The following is a 21,884-nucleotide window of genomic DNA, read 5'->3' as shown; positions in this document are numbered from 1 at the left end:
AAGCTTACTTTTCTGATTATGTTACACAGTTGATGTTCATCTACCAGAATTGGCAATTATGTGAGTGTACTGATTACTACAGAAGTAGTATCACATCCATTACAAATGTGGTGCATATTAGCCTCCAATATGTAATTTTTATCATTGCAATGATTTGACTTTTTAAATCAAGATATGATCCTGAGCAGAATGTAAATCAGAATTGTCACTAGTAACTTGTGACCTCTCATTTGCTGTATAGCATTTCCAAGTATAGCAAACATATCTCCCAACACCTTCAGGTTAAACGAATATTTTTTAATTATTGTTTTAATCTTTGTAGACCCAATCATAGTTTCTGATCAAGTGCAGTGGAAGACAACCTGTCTCGAAAGAAATACAGATGGAGGTGGTTAGGAAAAACACAAAAGTAATTAATTAAAATCAATCAGAAGGACACTCTGCACTGGTGTGCATCAGATAAGACAAAGAACTGAATACCAAGTAATCCCTGCAAGAGAAGAGTTAGGTAAGAGGCATAGGAAATTAGTGATACCAGATTCAGCTGGAAACCTTTTACCTGACTGGACATTATCTGGTATTCCGCCAAGAGTGACGGGAATCGATGATGATATGTAGTTTCTAGATTCGTGAGGTTTTTGTGACATATGTTACACAATAGACTAATTAAACATCTGTTGACATTTCCTTAGAATCCATAACAACAACGTGTTTAATGGTAATAGCTCATAGTTGATACAAATAGTAGAGTTAGATGAATATAAAAATATAAACATGTTTAAAATTTCATGAATTAGTATCTGTTTCACATTCACTAAACTCATTGCCAAAAAGCAGGGTGTATGCACCCTGGACAACCAGGAGATCCGGGAAAAATGCGGGAATTTTTTTCATCCAGGAGAAAACCGGGAAATACGCGGGAATTTTTTAGAATTCTGGGAATTTTTCATTGTTTTAGTTTTCAGTTAAATTTTTGTAATTTTGACTGGTAAGAACCGATACTCTAACAAAGGATATTACTGTATCCCACTACTGCAAAATAACACTTCAAAATAAAACATAAACAAGAGAAAAAAAAAACAAAAACAAATTTCAAATGAAATGCTCCATATACAACGACGACACACAGTGCTCATACAAGTATCTGCCAACAGCAAAATATGTCAAAGGCTTTAGGAAGACTATGCAATGCTTCATAAAAACAAATTGCCTCCGATGAGCGTGAAGTCACAACTGTTTACATTAGATTCGTTTTAGAGTTATGAGCGAGCTCGTGCGCATGCGCAGTTGAGTCGCATTTGAGTTGTAGATTCTCCCGCTTCTGGCTACAAGAATGTGGCTGTTGCCCGTGCAAGCAGTCACAGCAAGCATCTAGATGCTACCAGGAAAAGGGGGTGCTAAATTCATATTCTTGAGGAAAAGAACTTGTTTCACAAAGCACCTACCATCCAGTGCACGTTTGTCTATTGATTATTCATATGATTTTGAAACACTTCCCTGTTAGCTTTTGAACATCTTTGAACACATTTTAAGTTGATTTCTGAATGAATCATAAGATGATTTTTGAATGTGTAATGTCTCTCAGGAGAATCCTCCTCGCATCTATAAACAAACTTTCAGCCGACAAAAGGGGACAGGGCTATACGAGCTGAGCGAAGTAAAGCCGAATGGATGAAAGCCAATCGCTGTCTGATTATGTGGTTGATTGGATTTGTGAATGATCAGTGTTGTTATAATTACTAGCGAAATCTATAAATTCAGACTACCAGAATGACAGGAATAGCTGATGAGAAAGATTACGTGTTATCTTCTCGGTGTATCCCAGAAAATGAAATGTTGACAGAAAATTTTAGGTCTGATTGCGATACTAGTAAGGACCAGTTGTACAGTCCCTCGCTAGCAGCCGCTTAAGTTCTATTTTGGAAGTAACGCGGGAAATGTGTTGTACGAACACGTAATAGCGCCTAACCGGAAAATAATCGCGGGATAACTAAATCTGTGATTCTGGCAGGGTTAGTGAAGTTAATCGGCGAAAAAATTTTGACAATGGCAGGAATAGCTACAGAATTGGTGATGACAAGATTGTTTGTTAGAACGAGGAAGGAGAAGAAATGGGGACATCACACAAATTATGGAAGAGTAAGACGATTCCAAATTTATACAAAAATTTCTTAATATTACTTTTCGATCTCGTGCTTGAGAAACTGATGCGTATGAATGAAATATGAAACTATTTCCTAACAGAAAGCTTTTTGCTTGTAGTAGGCCTAATAGGCATTTGATATTGGTACTTCATGAATTATATTATGCCTTGTTATAAAAATGGCTATTTGTGCCATAACAGTCTTGTTTATTTGGTGTGTGTTACAAAATTGCTGCAACATCAGAAAGGCCTATTTTGTTTTATCTAGCAGACAGTGACAAAATGGATTTAACCAGATCGAGAAACTACATGTCTTGCTTGGGTATTATTTGTGTTAACAGCTTTTTCAGTATTAGATAAAGACATTTCGATTTTTCATGTAGCAAGACATTTGACGAATTTTGATGAGGTAATAGATTCTTTCGCAGAAAGGAAAGCACGCCATGTAAAGCAGTAGCAAGATTAGAGAGAGAAAAAATGCTAGGAGCTAAGGATTGAAGAAATGTGTAATTTCTTGCTTATCTCTTGTCTTTATTGGTTTTATGTATCTTATATTTAATTTTATATCACACAAAACAGCAAGTTATTAGCTAATAGGCAATAAAGAGTGCAAATTTTCTGAAGAGTTCTTGTTCTCCCGATTACAAATAATCCCATTCGCTATTAATTGCGAGATTTTTTTAGTAAAGAGGCAGGCTGTCAAACCGGCCGACTGGGAGCAGGAGAGGCACCATAGGACATTTAAATTTCCACTGTCCTGAATATAGTTTGATGGCATCCATTACAAAATATACACATTTCAATTCCACAGAGTGAAATACAGTGACGTGCGGTAGAAGAATGCTTTACGAAGAGGCGTCGCACTGCAGTTTGGCACACTTAAGACCAAATAATATGCCCTCATTTCCTCGAACACATGTGTTTTATGTTTCAGACTTTTCAGTAAGATATGCGCTACAAGATGATCATATTTTTGAAAATTCGATTTTTTTAGTATTGACCCAGTTCTCAATTATCGTAGATCTGGGGCTGATGCGCAGAGCAGTCTGAGTTATAGTGGGTAGTCTTCACGTGACCCGTGTTTACTTTAGTGATTTTGCTGTTTCCCCCTTGTTTACTCTCACGTCAAATGAAAACAAAACGGATATTTGTGGCCGGGAGCTATCAAGTGAATTAAAATGCATTCACATAATTATGGAAGGCTGTAATAGGTCATTAGTTTCAGATGTTATTTTATTTCCACTTTTCTGACAGTCAAGCATTTATCACCTTGCAGAACACTGAAGTTATTTTTGTCTGTTTGCTAAAGAAATTTGACTTTTATAAACTTTGCCTGCAGAGGCAGTCAATGTATTTGAAACGAAATGTTTAATTCCACAGTACTGGCTAGTTTCAACTGTTCGCTGCATTTCAAGTGCAAGTTTTCATCTTGTAGCACATATGGCATTTTGCCATAATAAAGAACCAAACGTGATATAATACAGTACTGGTGCCCCAAGAAAATTTAGATCCCGAAAACCACACTGAAAGGCTTAATATCAGGTCGAGGTCTACTTCATTGGGAATCTGGACATACGAATGTGCACTTTAAGTATGCACTTTAAATGTGCACATTTTAGTATGGTTCACGAAATTCCGATGCTCTTGGAGTATCTTCTGATGTCTTGTTTCTTTTATGACATAATGTATGATCTTTTAATACTTTACAAGTACGTACATACGGGCTTCCTACGTCTGTTATCTGTGCTCTCTGGCAACTGCTGAAACGAGCCTATTTCTAACAGGTTGCAGGAAAATATTGGGAATGGTGGTTTGAAAAGCATTACTTTCAAAGTAAATATCCTTTTACGTAAGTTGAGGCATGTGCGAGAATGTACCATGAATTTATTAAATCACAGAGCGTTTGACTCTCATTTAAAAATCAACTCTTTGATGACAAGCCATTTAGAAGAATTTCGAACCCTGAAGATCAGACATTTATGTCATTATTAAAAATTTTACTGGCACATCTGTGTGGTATATTCTAAGTGTAAGACGCACAAAAAAGATCAACAATATATACGAAAGCTTAGCTTCTCTTGCAGCTTATTAACCTTAGAGACCAATATTATACGTGAAAGCGTTACTTTTATTGTAGCAACACTATGTATATTAATTTAAACTATTAACTTTCCCTGTTTGTGTGTTCATGCTACTTAACAGTGATGTTGCTGTTGGCTGACGTGTCCTATGCTCTGAATATCCACTGCCATCGGTTGGAAAGATCACGTGACATGAGCTATGACTGGCTTACAAACACGCATCGGAATCTTGATTTCAATGATTCGGTTCAAAATGGTTCCAATGGCTCTGAGCACTATTGGACTTAACTTCTGAAGTCATCAGTCCCCTAGAACTTAGAACTACTTAAATCTAAGGACATCACACACATCCATGCCCGAGGCAGGATTCGAACCTGCGACCGTAGCGGTCGCGCAGTTCCAGACTGTAGCACTTAGAACTGCTCGGCCACCCTGACCGGCAATGATTCGGAAAGTAACATGTGGTGTTTGGTGGAATTCCAATGTATACTTTTGTAATACGAAAATACACAGCGTACATGTTGCTGCACATCAAAGATATTTTTAAAACGTGTCTTCTCCCCTGAGTCTCGTTTTCCAAAGTGCCAGTAAATTCTACGCCCTTGTATAAAACCATAACCATTCAAAGGATTGATAAGGGAAAATATACTGTCACTTAACACGGAAAACGCATGTTTTCACCCAGGAGAAAGTGTATTTTTAAATCCGGGAATTTTTTTTCCTTGTCCACGTATACACCCTGAAAAGTTACTTGCTGTGAACGTCATTCTTAATTATAATAAATAATGAAACAGAATTTTGGCCTACACTTGTGTATTGGAAATGAAATGATAGGTATTGCTTGTAGACTTGTGTAAATATAAAAATGACACACTAAGTAGCTTTTCGAACTAAGAGTTTCTGATTCTGGGAGGAGAGAGAAAGATAGGTTGTAGAACATTGAGAAGAAATGGAAGTCACACAGTCCCCAATTTCAGTGAGGTCTATCAGCATTCTAACAGCAGGAGAGTGCCTCTAATCCTTGAGTCTGAGTGATCTATCCTTTCTTTCAGTTTTCCCTGACATAGACCTCTCTCCTCCTTGAGAAAGGAACTATTACTTTCAAAAGCTAGCTAGTATGACACTTTTCCATTTACATGTATCAATCAGCAGTTTTTGTAAGTTGTCTCCTGAAGGTTAGTGTTGGTAGCTTTTTAGTAATTTTCTTGACTGGATTTTCCTTTCATACTTTTAATTATTAGAATATTAATATGTGTTTTTGCTAATATTCTTCCATTGTGAAATTATTTTCAATTGCAATTTTTCAAAAAATTCTATTCAGAATTTTATCACTTAAAATGAATGATAAGCTCATGACTCTCTACACTATTCAGTAAACTTGTAGAAATAGAAAATTTTGTTCTATGTAATATTTGAAATATTTCCCTAGTAACTAAATATTTCAGATTGGGTCTAAAATCAGTGGCTGAATATAGTGAAACATTGAAAAGAACAGATAAAGAACACACACTAAGAAGATTAAAACGTGCTCTGCTGAAAGGACACCAATCAAAGCAGGGACTTCAACTGATGACGAAAAATAAAAACACCAGTCCTCGAATTAAAAAGAAAGGCCGCCCCCGAACAAGGGATAGGGTCAAGGGCACAAAAGGTAAGAATTTTGTGTCATTCAGTCTTTCATGTATTATTATTACTGAATTGCTTTTCACAAAGTGATGCTGTTATACTGCTCATGCAAAGTTTGGCACAAAATCATTTTTACAGTGGTGTACACCTGCACTTAAATAAAAAAAGTTGGCAACAAAAATATTGCCCTCCTATAAATTACCCTTTTATATAGAATCAGAAATTGAAAACTCCTGTTCGCTGCTGGACAAATAGCAATGTTCATTGTACGACGGTAGTTTGGAAAGTTCTCAGATTGGAACAAAAAGAAATGACTTAGCCCAGTGAAACTTTTTAATGTAGTCCCTCTGTACATAATACACTTGGTCCAGTTATTTTATAATGCCTTGCTCCTGTTTGAAAAATTAGATTCCTTAATACTTGCAAAATACCCATCAGTTTTATCTGTCAGTTCTTTGTTTGAAGGCAATCTCTATCCACTTAGGAAAGTTTTGAGCATATAAGGTGATTGTTGCAACAGTTCTTAACATAGTTCAAGTATTTTTGCTGGGGAAATGACACTTGTTATGATGAAAGATGACTTTCTTCCTTGCCAAACATCCCATAGTTGTTTGACCTATGGGAAGATAATCTATCAACAGAATCCCTTTTGCAGCCCATAAAATTAATGACATGACCTTTCCAGCCAACGATATTGCCTTCACTTTTTTTGGTGGTGGTGAATCAACATTTTACTACTGGTTTGACTGTTGGTTTGTCTCTGTATATATTAGTGGACCCAAGTTTCATATGTGGTCACAAACTAGACCAAAATATCTTGCTGGTTGCTCTGAAAACAGGTCAACCATTCGGACATTGTTTGGACATTTCTATTCTGATGCACTTCTGATCCTGAATTAAGAATCATGATATCCATCTAGCAGATAATTTTCCATGTCCAATTACATTGTTAAATTGTAATCAGCCCACTCAGATGACATCCTTACAGCTTCAGAATTTCTCAGTTGACTATTTTGTTCACTTTTGCAGTAATTTCTGGGGTAGTTGCACATCTTGGCTGACCATTACATGTTGCATCTTCTAACTTATTCCAGCTGTATTTGGACATGTTTGTTCACTTGACAACACTTGAATATGAAGGAGCAGAGTCTCTCAACGTTTTCTGAAAATTGGCATGAATTTCATTTTCTTTCGTGCATTTCTTTAAGTAGTACTTAATCACTGCTTGAATCTTGATTTTCTTCTACTTTCACAAATTGCTGCACAAGAATACCAACAGCGAGATGTCTGCACCACATCTCTATCCAGAGCACTGATGCCCCTCTTGATTACTCATAAAGGAAACAGTTAGTTATGTGTTCTGTAGTAGCACATTTGAATGATTCTTTTATTGAAATGGTGTGGAATGAGTCAGTTTACATACTAGTTTTCAAGTAAAAATTCACTAATGGTATCAACCATATTCTCATAGTGCCCTTTCCATCCCCAGTTTAATGGTGAGGTAGAATAGTTTATCAGGATCTCCAAATCCCAGATAGACCAGTTATTAGCCAACCCACACATGGGAGTAGGCCCTCAAGGTGTTTTTATCATTATACTGATCCTTGCCCATGGATGGTAAGTCACCAGAAGAGCTACTGCATAGCCATCATCACAGGATTTTGCTTCACCTGATGTGTCCGCCTCTGAGAATCAATGCACTCCATCCACTTCTGCATTTTGGCCTCAGCAACCTGTCCAGTAAGTCTTCCCAGGAGCTAAAGGGAAGGAATCAATCATAGTTTGAAGATTACCGGTCACTTCGGAATCTGCTCAAACTCTTAACTTACCTGATGGCTTCAAAAGAATAATTGAGGAGGGTGCCCATTGGCCGGCAGACTCTGCTTTAATCACATCAAATCCTGCAACCACTGCAGCTCTGCTGCTGCCCAGTCCTGTAAAGTATGTGGGATAGGATGTGCACAAAAAAATTTAACTGTGCATCATCTTTTAATATATTGTGGGTCTCAAAACTCTGCGCCTTACCCAAACTACCATCAAAGCACTGATGCTGGGAAGCAGCATAGCTGAAGTGATTTGCAGAACATTTCCTTGAACATTTCAAAACTGTCCATACCAAAAATGTTTGTACAATCATGAGAACACAGTTCATGAAACAAAACTGTCTTTGTAGAAACACAGAAAGTGACAGGCAAAGTACAAACACCTAAAACAGGAAAAATTTGTCCATTGAAACCTGACAATGTGGCACTTGGCTGGTGAAGCTGCGGGCTAACTACCCGTTCGTAAGTAGCATGGTTTGTAACACTTCATCACAGCCTGCTCTCTGAAGGAAAACATCCTACTCCTCCTGGTTGGCTGAAAACAAAATAAGAACTAACATTGGCATCCCAACAGGAGAAGCTTCAACTGAAAATCCCTACATAGTGATGCATCGGGACCACCCTGAATGATTGGTATGGCAGGCAATAGATTGTATGGTGGGTCCTGTCAGTGATTCACTTGCACATTAGCAGTGAAGTCAGTCTCTGCACTTTCTCAACCTGTAACCTACCTGGCTTTACCAGCAGTGCAAGCCACTCATACAGTGTTCGACACCCTATGAATTCTGTACCACTACAATAACTTAAGGTTAATGCGTGGAAGTGAAGGTTTGCCACCACTAAAAAAAGTAACTAAGTTCTTATGAAATGAAGTGTGTTCTTAAGGCATGTTAGCCTCTATAAAATGCTCTTACAAAGTTGCACAAACACCACCACTTCTGTACTGTGCGAGTCAGAATCCCCTATGATGGGTGACCATGAAGTTATCCACCTGTGTGCAACACTTAACGCAATTGATGCAACCTCCTGTCTGGTTCAGATTTGTGCTGATCTTGTCATAATTAGTCTAATCCCTATTGTGCGCTTATGAGTATAGTGTTCTTCTTGCCAAGCAGCTCTTCCATACACAGTTCCAGGGTCTTTTCCAAAGGAACGATACAGAACTACACAAGTCTGCCCCACTAAAGCCACACAATTCTCATTCATAGCAGTCGTAACCAATAGGCTGTCATTGATCTTTTATTGTTCACATAAGTACAGCAGCACGAGCAAATGCAGCAGCTGACTTTCCATGTCTGACCATGTCCGTATTGTTGAACAGAATAAGCTTTGCTAAGTAAACTACATTTGTCTATGCCTCTGCCATTGTCACAGTCCAAATCAAATTGTAATTCACTCTTATAAAATTGCGCAATCTATGTGCAAGTTACCACACATACTCTGGCTTTGTTTGCAGAAAACACAAAGCTTATTTACAAGATTTGGACTAACAACACTGATGTCCATCCATCCCGTTCACAGCTACAATTCCCAAGTCCTAACAATAGCATTCCTGCCACCCTTTTTGGACCACTGTGACATTTGCCACCATCTTCCCCCTAAAACTGAACATGCTGAACTTTAACTTATCCTTATGGACTCCCTAGCACTTGAATCTCAGAATTATGATTTTATATAATTGCTGCCTTCTGCTTTATCGTAGTTGTTTGCTGACAAAACTATTTTGTCTTTACTGGAAGGTACTGGTAGGAACAGTTCACCTTCCCAATGTGGAGGTGTGTCCTCCTAAGGGTATTCTGTTGTTATTTTTGTTTGCCTCTTCCAGGGCTGTGATCCTTTGCCTTGTGCTCATGCAAGTCACTGAGACCCTCCGCCAGCACCTGATTCAGATCAGTCCAGAATCATTCGCAACTGCCGATGACACTATCCATGTCAGCTCATCTCACGCCCAGTATTGAACTGATTCTGATTTGCCCCTTTTAATTAAACTTGCTGAAAAACTTGTGTTTGATTGCTTGTACAACAACCACATTTGCTTCCAGAATAATCAGCAACTGTTACTTACAGGCATCACAGATTAATAGTAGCACTAAACCAGAGCATGGGATTCATCCCGCATTTCAGGTTGAGCAGTAACTGCTGTTCCAGTACCTAAATTAAATTTCACATTTGTGTTCACCACATGCAAGTGAGTGAACAATTTGTTTGATTGCCTGTTTATTACTTCAGGGGGTTTGTCCTGGCAGTCAGATTGAGCTAAGAAATTATATGCTTGCACAGGTGCAGCAGAAACAGCATACACATCATGTGAAATAGATCTGACATCGAGTTAGAAAACTTTCCTACACTAGATTGCTGCAGACACACTCTTTGTGCATGGCTTTCTTTGCCACAGATGACACTTAGCCTGCCAGCACAGACACTTGACAACGTGGCAAGACTTCAACATCTGTGTGGGCTGCACTGGGCCTCGACAAAAAGGCCTTTTAATGTGAAACTGAGATGTCAGGATGGTTGACCTGAATGGTGTGGGCAGTGAAACTTCCTCACTCTTTTCAATAGAAATGGGCAGAACTTGCAAATTACGTTCAGTGACATCAACTATGTCCTATGACTAAATTATAGTCAACACTGTCTTCAGGTCTGTGTTGGATGCTTGAGAATGAAGTCTCAAATGCGAGCATCAGAAATGTTACGTGTTATTGCATTATGAAGTGTGACACCACTATAACATAAAGCAGATTAGCCCTTAAACTGACACTGTCTTGTCAACCCAAGTAGTTCTGTGACCCATTATTTGTATGACTTTTCCGGCAGCTGTTTGAGCTGAAAGAATTTATACCTTGTAGCTGCCACGTGGACCTGTGCTTCAAAATGATCAGACAGTTTAGGTCGTCAGGACAAAGCTTAGTAAAAAGTTTTACAGCAAACCTGTACAGTTCTGTGCCTACCATGGACAAGAAATGATAAATGTGCTGGTTATCTGTGTCATTGTAGGTGTAGAAATATGCAGTAAGCTAGGCCACATATTCTGCCCAGTATTTGTCTTGCTCCACAAACTCTTGAAAGTCAGGCTTGAGCCACTTTTTGTGTTGGTTGCACTTGGACAGGCAGGGGCGGCGGTTGTGGCACCGCTAACAATCCTTGCATCATTTGCAACAACTGATCAGTATGTTGTCCCCTGCAAGAACAATTAATTAGAATCAAATTGCCACAGAGAGTGACTAGAGAGTGCCAGCTGATTCACCATTATGTTGTGTTCTACTTTGAACACATGTTCAAGTGAACAGATAAAACAGTCAGTTACATGAACAGTCAAATTGCAGTATCCTTTAGTGATGCAAAAAATCACTTATGTTTAGTTCTCCACTGCTGTGGCTGTGTGAACATGTCTGGAATTAATTATGCAACTGAGTGACTCCCTGTTCAAATACGCATGAGGCAGCTGTAGACGTGAGCTGCGCTAAATTACCTGTCTGTATATTAGGAACTCTGAATGTTTATTGCAGCTACAGTGAATACATGTCTGTTGATGCCTATCAGCACACTGTACATTTAAGACAAAACTAGGCTTAACTGAGGGATGATATGATGACACTGTCCTCTGGAGGTGGAAATAGAACTTCAGTGACTGACTGCATTCAAGATGGAACTGTAGGTGTGATATCAACTTCATCTTGATACGCCCTTACTTCCCCAGGGAAAAACGCTCTCAAAGACGCAAAAACAAACAAAAAAATGGATTACACAAACTCACACAAAAGCTACTTTTTCGTAAGTTGTAGACAGAACACAACTGGCTGCTCTGGTCCTATGTGGCAGTATTTGAGGAGCATGATGTGGCAGTGGTGCCTCATAACTACAGGAGACATGGCTTACTGCTTCTTCCTGATGATGCTGCTTGGGTGTGCAGAATCTCTGGGTTGACTGTCAATTTGTTGTGGTCAGTGATCAATGACACTGCAATAGGTATTGATAGTAGAATGTACAGATTAAGTTTCTAAGAGTTGCTGCACTTTTAGTAATGTATATTTTGTTTCATTCCACATTCCTAAATTTTTTCCTTGATGGGCTTCTGTAGACATTTGGGTGCTCAAGGAAATATGTATTGAATAAAGCCAAGTAAAAGTTTTGTATTATTTTATTTTGGAAGTCACTAATTTTCCAAACCTCCCATGATGTAACCTGTGAGTTATTACTGATTGCCAAACAATGGAAAATCCAGGATGGAATGTAACAATAAATGAGAAGGAAAGTTGCTACTCACCATACAATGGATTTGCTGAGTCGCAGATAACCACAACAAAAAGACTTTCTCACTTAAAGCTTTTGGGCAATGGCCTTCGTCAACAATACACACACTTACGCACGCACACATGCACGCACACACACACACACACACACACACACACACCACACACACACACACACACACACACACACACACACACACACACACGTGCGCGCGTGCGCAAATGCTACTCTCACACCCACGATTGCAGTCTCAGGCAACTGAAACCACACTGCAAGCAGCAGCACCAGTGCATGATGAGAGGGGCGACTGGGTGGGGGTAAGGAGGAGGCTTGTTTGGGGAGGGGGTCAGTGAATTGCTGCAGATTAGATGGCGGGCAGGGGAGAGGTGGGGAGAGGGGGGGGGGGGAAGTAGCAGAATTGGAGAGAAAAAATACTGCAGTCATGTCTGTGAGTAGCGTTCGCATGGGTGTGTGTGTGTGTGCGTATGTGTGTCTATTGTCGACAGAGGCCATTGGCCGAAAGCTTTAAGTGTGAAAGTCTTTTTTTGTGGCTATCTGTGATTCAGCATCGCCTCTATATGGTGGTAGCAACTTTCCTTCTCATAATATGATTACTGATTGTGGTATTCAGGAATACAGCTGGTTGATAAATGGTATAAAAATACTATGGTGTGGAATCTCCCCTATAAGAATTTTTCGTACATGATTTAGATTTCTTGATATATTATTATTATTACAGGAGTAGTTAATACAGGGTCAACTAATTATAACATTTTTGCTGTGTACCTGATACTTTCTGCCAAACATCTCTATTTAGAGCATCCTCTCTGCATACAATGTGATGTTCCATTATTTTGTTGTTGTGTTCTTTCCAAGAATGTCACTGGTCTGCTGCATTTGCTTCTGTCAGATAGTTTCCATTTAAAAATTTTCTTTGGCCACTGTTAATCAGGCATTCTCAACAAATGCCTACTGTATACCACTTACTGGTATTCATAAGTAATCCTCCTCTACAGCAATGTCTTCTTCTGAGGTCAGCATTTAAAATCCATAATTCTGATTCATATCATAGCAAAGATTCAACTATTAGTGTACCCACTCTTTTGTTGCTGTTGTTAGAAGTATTCTTACCCCACCAAAATGAATTCATACATCCTGTTAATGCTTGGTGTTTTGTGTATTTTACTTTCATATTACTCAGTTGTACTGTTCATTTCCATACGTCCAGCTGCTCTTGTACGTTCTCCTCCTTATGACCCCAAATCATCAGATCACCTGCAAACACCATGGTTTCAATCTTCCTTTCACCAATTACATGTGCTACTGTACCCGTTATATCATCCATCACTACAATGAAGAGTAATGGTGTAAGTGCACTTCCCTGCCTCAAGCCATTCTTCTGTTCAATTCAAACTGATCTCTCTCCTCCCACTTTCACACCTCACAGTTCCCTTATCCTCTAAGTAATCTGTTTTGCTCCTCATTTGTTCTCCAGGGCTTTCCATACTTTGCTTCTACTTACACTATCATTAGTAGATAGCTATTCCATATTCATAGTGCTGTTCCCGCAGTTGTCTTACAGCAAAAATTAGATCCATCATGGACCTTTTTGTTCTGAAGCCATGTTACTCTTCTCTCATTCTTCCTTCTAATTTCACCCGAATTCATGCTTCCAAAATTTTCTCAAAAATCTTTGCACAATGACTCATCAGTGTTATCCCCCAATAGTTGTTGCACTCTTTTCTATTTCCCTTCTTAAAGATCAGGACAATTATTCCTCTCTTCCAGTCTTCTGGGATCATCTTCTGTCCCCACACAATTTTCATTACTCGATATAGCCATTGTATCCCCACCTCTCCTGCTGCTCTCACGATTTCTACACTTAGCTCATCCAGACCTGGTGACTTCTTTCCCTTCATCTTGCCCAATGCCTCTACCACTTCTCCCCATGTAAGGTCTTTTTCTATTTGCTGTTCCTCCTCTTTTTTTTCTCCTCGCCTTGTTCCTCCTCATCCAGGTCTCCATCCAGGTTCAGGGGCTCTTCAAAATACTCTTCCCACATATTCTTGAGTTCCTCCTTATTCTCTACATCTTGTCCACTTTTGTTCACCATTTGAGCATAATCTGTCATACTGTTCTTCCTCTTACTTTTAATCATCCCATATAACACCTTTTTTAAACCTTCACTATCCTCCTCCATCATTCTAGTCCACTGTTCTATCCATTTTCTTCTTTCCTCCACCACCACTCTTTTTGCTTCTTTCTTTCTTGCCTGATACTCTTCTTTTGTCTCTACTGTTCTCTTCTGGAATCATACCCTAAAGGCTCTATTCTTCTTCTGAATTATATCCTTTGTTTTATCATTCCACTAGGATGTTTCTTTCCATCTCTTTTTGTTGCTTGTCCTCCCACATATTGCTTCACCTGCACTTACTAACGTTCCCTCGAATCTACCCCATTCCTCTTCTACTGTTTTTGGTTCATCCTTTGGGATGCTTTCCTTCACTACTTGTAGTTACTGTAGCCTGTTTTCTTCCTCCTTCAGCTTCCATACCCTTATATGCCTTTCCTGGTTTTCTGTACCTTTATTATCCTTAGTCCCTCTCAGGTTCATTACCAGCAAACGTTGGTCGCTATCCAAGGCCTCTGATGGTATTACCTTAATGTCAACGATGTTCCTATTCATCTCACTATCGTACAAGAAGTAGTCAACTATCAACTATTGACCTCCTCTATAAGTCTTGACTGTACCAAGTAATCTTCTGACTCTCCCTTTTCCTGAACCAAAATTTCCTAACCAGCAAGCCATTCTTTTGACAGATCTCCAGTAGCCTTTCACCTTCCTCATTTTGGCAGCCAGAACCCCCTGGTCCAAGCACACTTTTGCAGCCTTATCTTTCTCTTCCATTGTGTGCATTTAAATCCCCCGTTACTATCATATTCTTCCTTCCCATCTGCTTCTGCATTTCCTCTTCAAACTCTCACTTCTCCTCAGAAGTGCAGCCCACCTGTGGTGCATATACTTGTATTACCTCTATGGTCGTCCCCTTGAGTGATATTTTGGTGTTCATCATCCTGTCACTTATTCTCTTCACTTTCTCTTTTAATCCATCTCTTACTACTATTCTGACTCCATATCTCCTTCCCTCCTCATTTCCACTCCAATACATTCTGTAACCTTTCCTCAGTTCTCTCCTTCCTTCTCCTTTCCATCTCATTTCAGCTTACCCCAATACGTCAGACTTCCTTCTTTCCATCATGCCTACCATCTCCTCCACTTTTCCAGTCAATGTTGGTCTATTTAATGTTCCAAATCTTAGACCTTGTTTATAGCCAGTTTGTCGTCGATTAAATCTGTCCTTTCCGAGGACCATTCTATTTTTGAAAGCAGAAATCATAATCCACTAATGGATTGCTGGGCCTATTGTACCTTCACCAGAGCCGTGTTAGCCGTCACTTTTCAGGGTTCCTTTAGGACCTTCACAGCTACCGTAGCAGTCCCGGGGCACACACAGTCCCCACTGTACCTTGCTCCTACAGGCAATCCCCTACATCATGCCGTTGCCCATCTCCCATGACTTGGGCAAGGGGTTGGACTTGTGGGAGAAATTTAGTATAAGTAAGAGTGAGATGATTATCACAACAAGAAAGAAGGAGAGAGGAACAACTGGAATAACAATTGGTGGGGAACGATGGAGGTGAGTGGAGAGTTTCAAGCACCTAGGAAGCCTGATACAGGAAGATGGAAAAAAGACAGAGAAATAAACGAGCAGGGGAGAAAAGCAGAAGAATTTCGGAAGAGAACCCAGTACGTTGTCTTCGATGGTGAGCGTTCATCGAAGGTGAGGGTATCATCTGGAGCGCCCCAGGGAAGTGTGGTAGGTCCACTGTTGTTTTCTATCTACATAAATGATCTTTTGGATAGGGTGGATAGCAATGTGTGGCTATTTGCTGATGATGCTGTGGTGTACGGGAAGGTGTCGTCGTTGAGTGACTGTCGGAGGATACAAGATGACTTGGACAGGATTTGTGATTGGTGTAAAGAATGGCAGCTAATTCTAAATAAAGTTAAATGTAAATTAATGCAGATGAATAGGAAAAAGAATCCCGTAATGTTTGAATACTCCATTAGTAGTGTAGCGCTTGACACAGTCACGTCGATTAAATATTTGGGCGTAACATTGAAGAGTGATATGAAGTGGGACAAGCATGTAATGGCAGTTGTGGGGAAGGCGGATAGTCGTCTTCGGTTCATTGGTAGAATTTTGGGAAGATGTGGTTCATCTGTAAAGGAGACGGCTTATAAAACACTAATACGACCTATTCTCGAGTACTGCTCGAGCGTTTGGGATCCCTATCAGGTCAGATTGAGGGAGGACATAGAAGCAATTCAGAGGCGGGCTGCTAGATTTGTTACTGGTAGGTTTGATCACCATGCAAATGTTACGGAAATGCTTCAGGAACTTGGGTGGGAGTCTCTAGAGGAAAGCAGGCGTTCTTTTCGTGAATCGCTACTGAGGAAATTTAGAGAACCAGTATTTGAGGCTGACTGCTGTGCAATTTTACTGCTGCCAACTTATATTTCACGGAAAGACCACAAAGATAAGATAAGAGAGATTATTGCTCGTACAGAGGCATATAGGCAGTCATTTTTCTCTCGTTCTGTTTGGGAGTGGAACAGGAAGAGAAGATGCTAGTTGTGGTACGAGGTACCCTCCGCCACGCACCGTATGGTGGATTGCAGAGTATGTATGTAGGTGTAGATGTAGATGTAGATGAAGAGTGTCAGAAGCTTGATATGGAGCAAGGATGTACCCCAAATCAGTGAAAAGGTTATATGCCGGTCATACTATGTCCCAATTCTCTCATATGCACTAGAAACCTGGGTTATGAAAGGAAGAGAGAAAAGCAAAGTACAAGCTAGTGAGTTGAAATTCTTGAGAAACAGTATTGGAGTGACAAAGATAGACAGGTTAAGAAATGAGAGTATCAGAGGGTTAATGAAGGTGTAACCATTACAGGATGAGATAGAGAAATCGAGGCTGAAATGGTATGGGCACATTAAGAGAATGAAGGAGAAGAGGATACCCAGGAGCATACATGAGATGAAATTGGAAGGAAAGAGACCAAGAGGAAGACCAAGAGACAGATGGCTGAAAGGAGTAGAAGGATGCATCCAGAAGAAAGGAGAAAACTGGACCAAGGTGAAGACGAAGAGATGGTGGCAAGACAGAAGACGATGGAGAGGCCTACGTTCCATACAGACCCGGCCAGAGGCTGGAAACTGTCCAAGATGATGATGATTACCCAATTCACTTTTGTTAATACATGACTATATATACTGAAATTTTTTACCTGTCTAACTGCTCCATCATTAATGTGTACTTCATGTCTAGTATCACTATTCACTATCAGGTATTCAGCTTTTTTTGCACTCATTTATGGTCTCCATTTGTCACATTCCTGACATAAACATTGTACCATTAACACAAGATCATATTCAATGTGTGACAGAATCGACTGATCATCAGCTAAACTTAAAAAGACACCTGTATATCATTAACAATAAATTCCCATTTCCTCACAGCTGTTCTACCATCTTTGGAGAGCTAGTTCTACATGTAAATTCAAAAAGGTGGGTGATATACTGAAACAGTCTCTCAGCCCTTTAATGACATTAAAAGTTTCTTTTATTATTGAGCCTTTTTTACACTGATCCACCAGAACATTATTACCACCAACCTACTATCAAAATAAATCCATCCTACTATCAAAATAAATCCATCCAGGTGATAGCTGTGTCACCTCACAAGGAATGACTGCTAGTCATTGTAGTGTTTCGAGAATTTCTGCATAAATTCTAAAACCACTCAGCCTTCTACCATCTCAAACACACAATTTTTTAGATGTGAGAGTGGTATGCTAGAATTCTACCTACTGGGCACCACAAGTTTGTGTGTGCAAGTGTGAAATCAGTCGCAAACAGAAGGTAGACGCAGCAGACAAACGGTACCGACCGGTACTTGTCGGGTGATCAATGGAAGTTCTAGTGAAAGTATACCGAAGAACCACGGAACTTCTAGGTTATTCTGTGCTAATCATATCAGTGACCATTGCTATAAATAGCAAGAACAATTGAGACTCTGAAGCCTAAAAAAGAACTCTTATCTTGGGCTTGTTGAAGGCAAGACGTATTTTACGATTTGTTTGTAATAGAGTTATGATTGTTAAGCCAACTCTTTGCTAAATGTACTTAAGCCTGTTTCTAATGTGAGATGATAAGAGTGACTTACAGGAAGTCTAATGTTTATATTGAAAGTACGAATTTGTTATTGCACATAGAGTCCAAATATACTGACGGTGTTGCTGAAAGAGCACAGTTTTAGAGGAGATGGCCTATTATAAAAGTCATCACAAAAACGTTAGAACATGGCGACCGGTGTGAAAGGACAGAAGAAAACAGGAATTTTGAGACAAAAATGAGATAAGAAGACATCGTGTTGCCATAGCAACTGAGCATAATGAGACAAAAGAATCATTCCAAGAAATTGAATTAAGCCCAAAGGATCAGATGGAGAAAATTTGTGAATGTAAAAAAGGAGAAGAAGTCAGAAAGTCACAGTGTTAAAAATCGGAGAGAAAATCTTGACGTATTAAGACTATAAAGAGATATGTCTAGAATGCTACGACTAAGAAGATCGGGTGCAGGGAGTATACAGCTCTCACACACATCACGGGAACGCAGACGTGGAAACCAGCCTACATCCGACATCGCCGGCACCAGCTGCTATTCACCGGTGCTGACCTGCCGTCACATCTGCTCACCTACAATACGACAAGTCTACGCTGGGTGAGCGCAAAACAAAACCTTAGTACCTTAGTGGGAGCTGATACAAACTATTGAGTGAACTTTATTAACGTAATGATTATGCTTAAAGTTAATTTTTAAATGCTCACAAGGTCTAAAGCTTGTAAAAATATGGATAACAAACAGTAAGTTGGGGAAATTTTAGATCCAGTCATGGCGAAGAAAATTAATAAAGAAGGGCCAGACTGGTCTGAGTTGGTAAATGTAATCAAAACTCAATTAAATGAAGCCTTAAATGCTCAGAGTCTGCAGTTAAATGCTAAATTGGTTGCACAGAGTTAAACTTTAAATGCTAAATTAAATGACCAGAGTACAACTTTAAATGCAAAATAAGATGCTGAGAGTGAAACTTTAAATGCTAAATTGGATGTTCAGAATGAAACTTTAGGATTGTTAAGTGTTAAGGTATCACAAAGTAAAGAATTTTGTAATCTATGTGAAGGCATGGGAAAATTGAAGACTGAATTCAACGCTTCACAGACTAAAGTAGAGAATTTTAAGATAGATTTAAAGAATGAATTGACTAGTTCCCTACACTTTCATGTAAATTAGATGTTCACTGACCTTAGTAGTGAACAGAATGATAATTTCCAGGAGTTATCAAAAAAGTTAGAGTTAGAGATTGAGGACAGATTCAATAATGTAGAATCAGAAATCAATGAAAAATTAAGATCTTTTGAAAATGTGTGTAACATCAAATTTAATGCTGTTAAGCAGGGACTGAGTCCTTTAAAAGAAAGTGTAGATAAGCATACTTTAAAAGAAAGTGTAGATAAGCAGAGCGAGTTAATGCCTGTCACTCAATCACAAATTACAGGAGTAAGTACATGAGTGGATAATATAGAAAGAAGCTTTAAAGAGAAAGTAGCAAACTCTGATATTGTAAATGTAAGTAGTTTGGAAGAACAAGTCAAAGAAATTATAGAAAGAAAGGTTACTGAGAGAATAACATCCAGGAACGTGTTGCCTATGGCTTCTTCCAAACTTACTGATACCAGGAAGGGCATAGATGAACTCTGGAAGAACTCAAGCTTATTCAACACAAAATAGAAAAAAGAGTATCTTCATGTAATGTTGTGTTAACTTGGGAAGTGGTGACTGATTTGCAGTGGGGAGACTTTCAAAAGAAGAAGAGAAATACCGGTCTGCCAGTGCACAAGAAAAGTTAATATCAGATCCATGGGACCCGGGCAGAGTCATATATCCCCCAGGGACGTTAAAATTCTGAGTTAACGGGTAGAGTGATGACTGTCGGATCCCGAGTTGTTTTCGGTGTTTCTTCCAAAATAGTTTTCCTGCACCGAATTCCTTTAAAATCTTAAACTATTCTGTCATCTATTTCTAAAATCTTAAACTATACTGTATTCTTATATCTTAGAAAACCAGATATGACAGTCAAATAAAAAACAATCCTAGAGAATCACAGGTAAAAAGTGATATTTAGATAAAGTGAACTGAATGGAATATTATGTTTGTAGAAAATATAATATTGTGTGACTAGTTGAACAACTAATATGCCGTAGTATATAAATTTTCTATTATGTATAGAATATTTTATACCTTTTGTGAGTTGTGATATGAATGACAGGGTTTGTATTAAGTTTGAAAGGGGTGGATGCTGTAGATAAAAGCATGGTTTACAAGAGCAAATAAACCATGGCTAACACAAAACACACGTCACACTTTTCAGAAAACCCTTGTAAACAAGTGTGCCTGATTCTTCACCATTTGCTGTTTCCATAGGGTTGCTAAGATTTCCTTTGGGGACCTCAAGGGTGAAGGTGGGAATGTCCATTCTATAGGAGACGATTTAACACCAAACCTCCTCCGGCATCTCACTCAAGTACCCCAGTGGTAGGGATCCTGGGGAAGGGAGGTAGTAAGGATTTCCTGTCTTTGGGACTATCTTCTTCCTCTTCTTAGATCTTAGCAACCATATCTTCTTTTTTCGTTTCTTACTTCCATTTGAGGACCTATCTATTTTTTCCCTCTTTCCATATTCACAAACTTCTATCGCTAAAGTCCTTCCTTGTTTCTGTGGTTTCTAATAACCTAAATCTTATCTTAAGATAAGAATGCCAAAGAATCAGGCTACAAGAACACACATCCGCATTCACACAAGAATACCCTTATACACAAACATTGAAATGATTCTACATCGAGTATACATAAAAAGGAGGCATGAGCAAAGAAAAAAATGCAAACCAGAGTGTAACTGATTGTAGTAAGGATTTCCTGTCTTTGGGACTATCTTCTTCCTCTTCTTAGATCTTAGCAACCGTATCTTTTTTTTTTTCGTTTCTTACTTCCATTTGAGGACCTATCTATTTTTTCCCTCTTTCCATATTCACAAACTTCTATCGCTAAAGTCCTTCCTTGTTTCTGTGGTTTCTAATAACCTAAATCTTATCTTAAGATAAGAATGCCAAAGAATCAGACTACAAGAACACACATCCGCATTCACACAAGAATACCCTTATACACAAACATTGAAATGATTCTACATCGAGTATACATAAAAAGGAGGCATGAGCAAAGAAAAAAATGCAAACCAGAGTGTAACTGATTGTTATAGTCATTTAAAAAAAGTAAGTGTAATAAATACTCTGAAAATTGATGAATAATAGGCTAGTTGAACTTGAATTATAGGTAGACATAGTATCTACTAAGAGTATAGAAGTTGAGAAGTAGAGGAAGACTCTAGGGATTAAATGATATATTAAGAAGTGAATGAGAAGTGTAGAGTAGATTTGTAGCTTTACCAGAAGATACTTAATTATAGTATACATAGAAACGTATGCTAGGGTAATGAACTGTGAGGTCTACTCATAAAAGATAAGGGGGGCATACCCAGCATTTACTAAATATGAAAGACAGGTTACCTACATGGAAATAGGATGACCTGTGGCCTAAAAAATAGGAATGTTTTATAAAGGTGCGTCCCTACCAGAATGGAAAGAGGAAGTGCTCTTATAAAGTCAACCCACAAGCAAGGTATAGGTACTGATCCCAGGGGAAAGGGACAGTATCGTGACAAAAGTCAAGAAATTTTGCAGGGATTATTCTGGGAAGTTTGAATTCTATGCATG

General features: G+C 38.9%; 1 protein-coding gene across 1 annotated transcript in view; it reads left to right on the top strand.

Moving 5' to 3' along the window:
• Nucleotides 1–21,884, top strand: part of LOC124620018 — a gene marked incomplete at its 5' end in the record, with an annotated part of 235,959 nt that overhangs the window by 105,760 nt on the left and 108,315 nt on the right. Inside the window, one exon of the mRNA XM_047146685.1 lies at nt 5,670–5,875. Coding sequence (XP_047002641.1) covers nt 5,670–5,875 — 206 coding nt within the window. The remainder of the gene's footprint in view (nt 1–5,669; nt 5,876–21,884) is intronic.

The sequence above is a fragment of the Schistocerca americana genome, chromosome 6 (assembly GCF_021461395.2).
Source record: "Schistocerca americana isolate TAMUIC-IGC-003095 chromosome 6, iqSchAmer2.1, whole genome shotgun sequence".
NCBI classification, from domain to species: Eukaryota; Metazoa; Arthropoda; class Insecta; order Orthoptera; family Acrididae; genus Schistocerca; species Schistocerca americana.
Note: the sequence above shows the minus strand (reverse complement) of the source record. Positions and strands in the feature narration are given on the sequence as shown.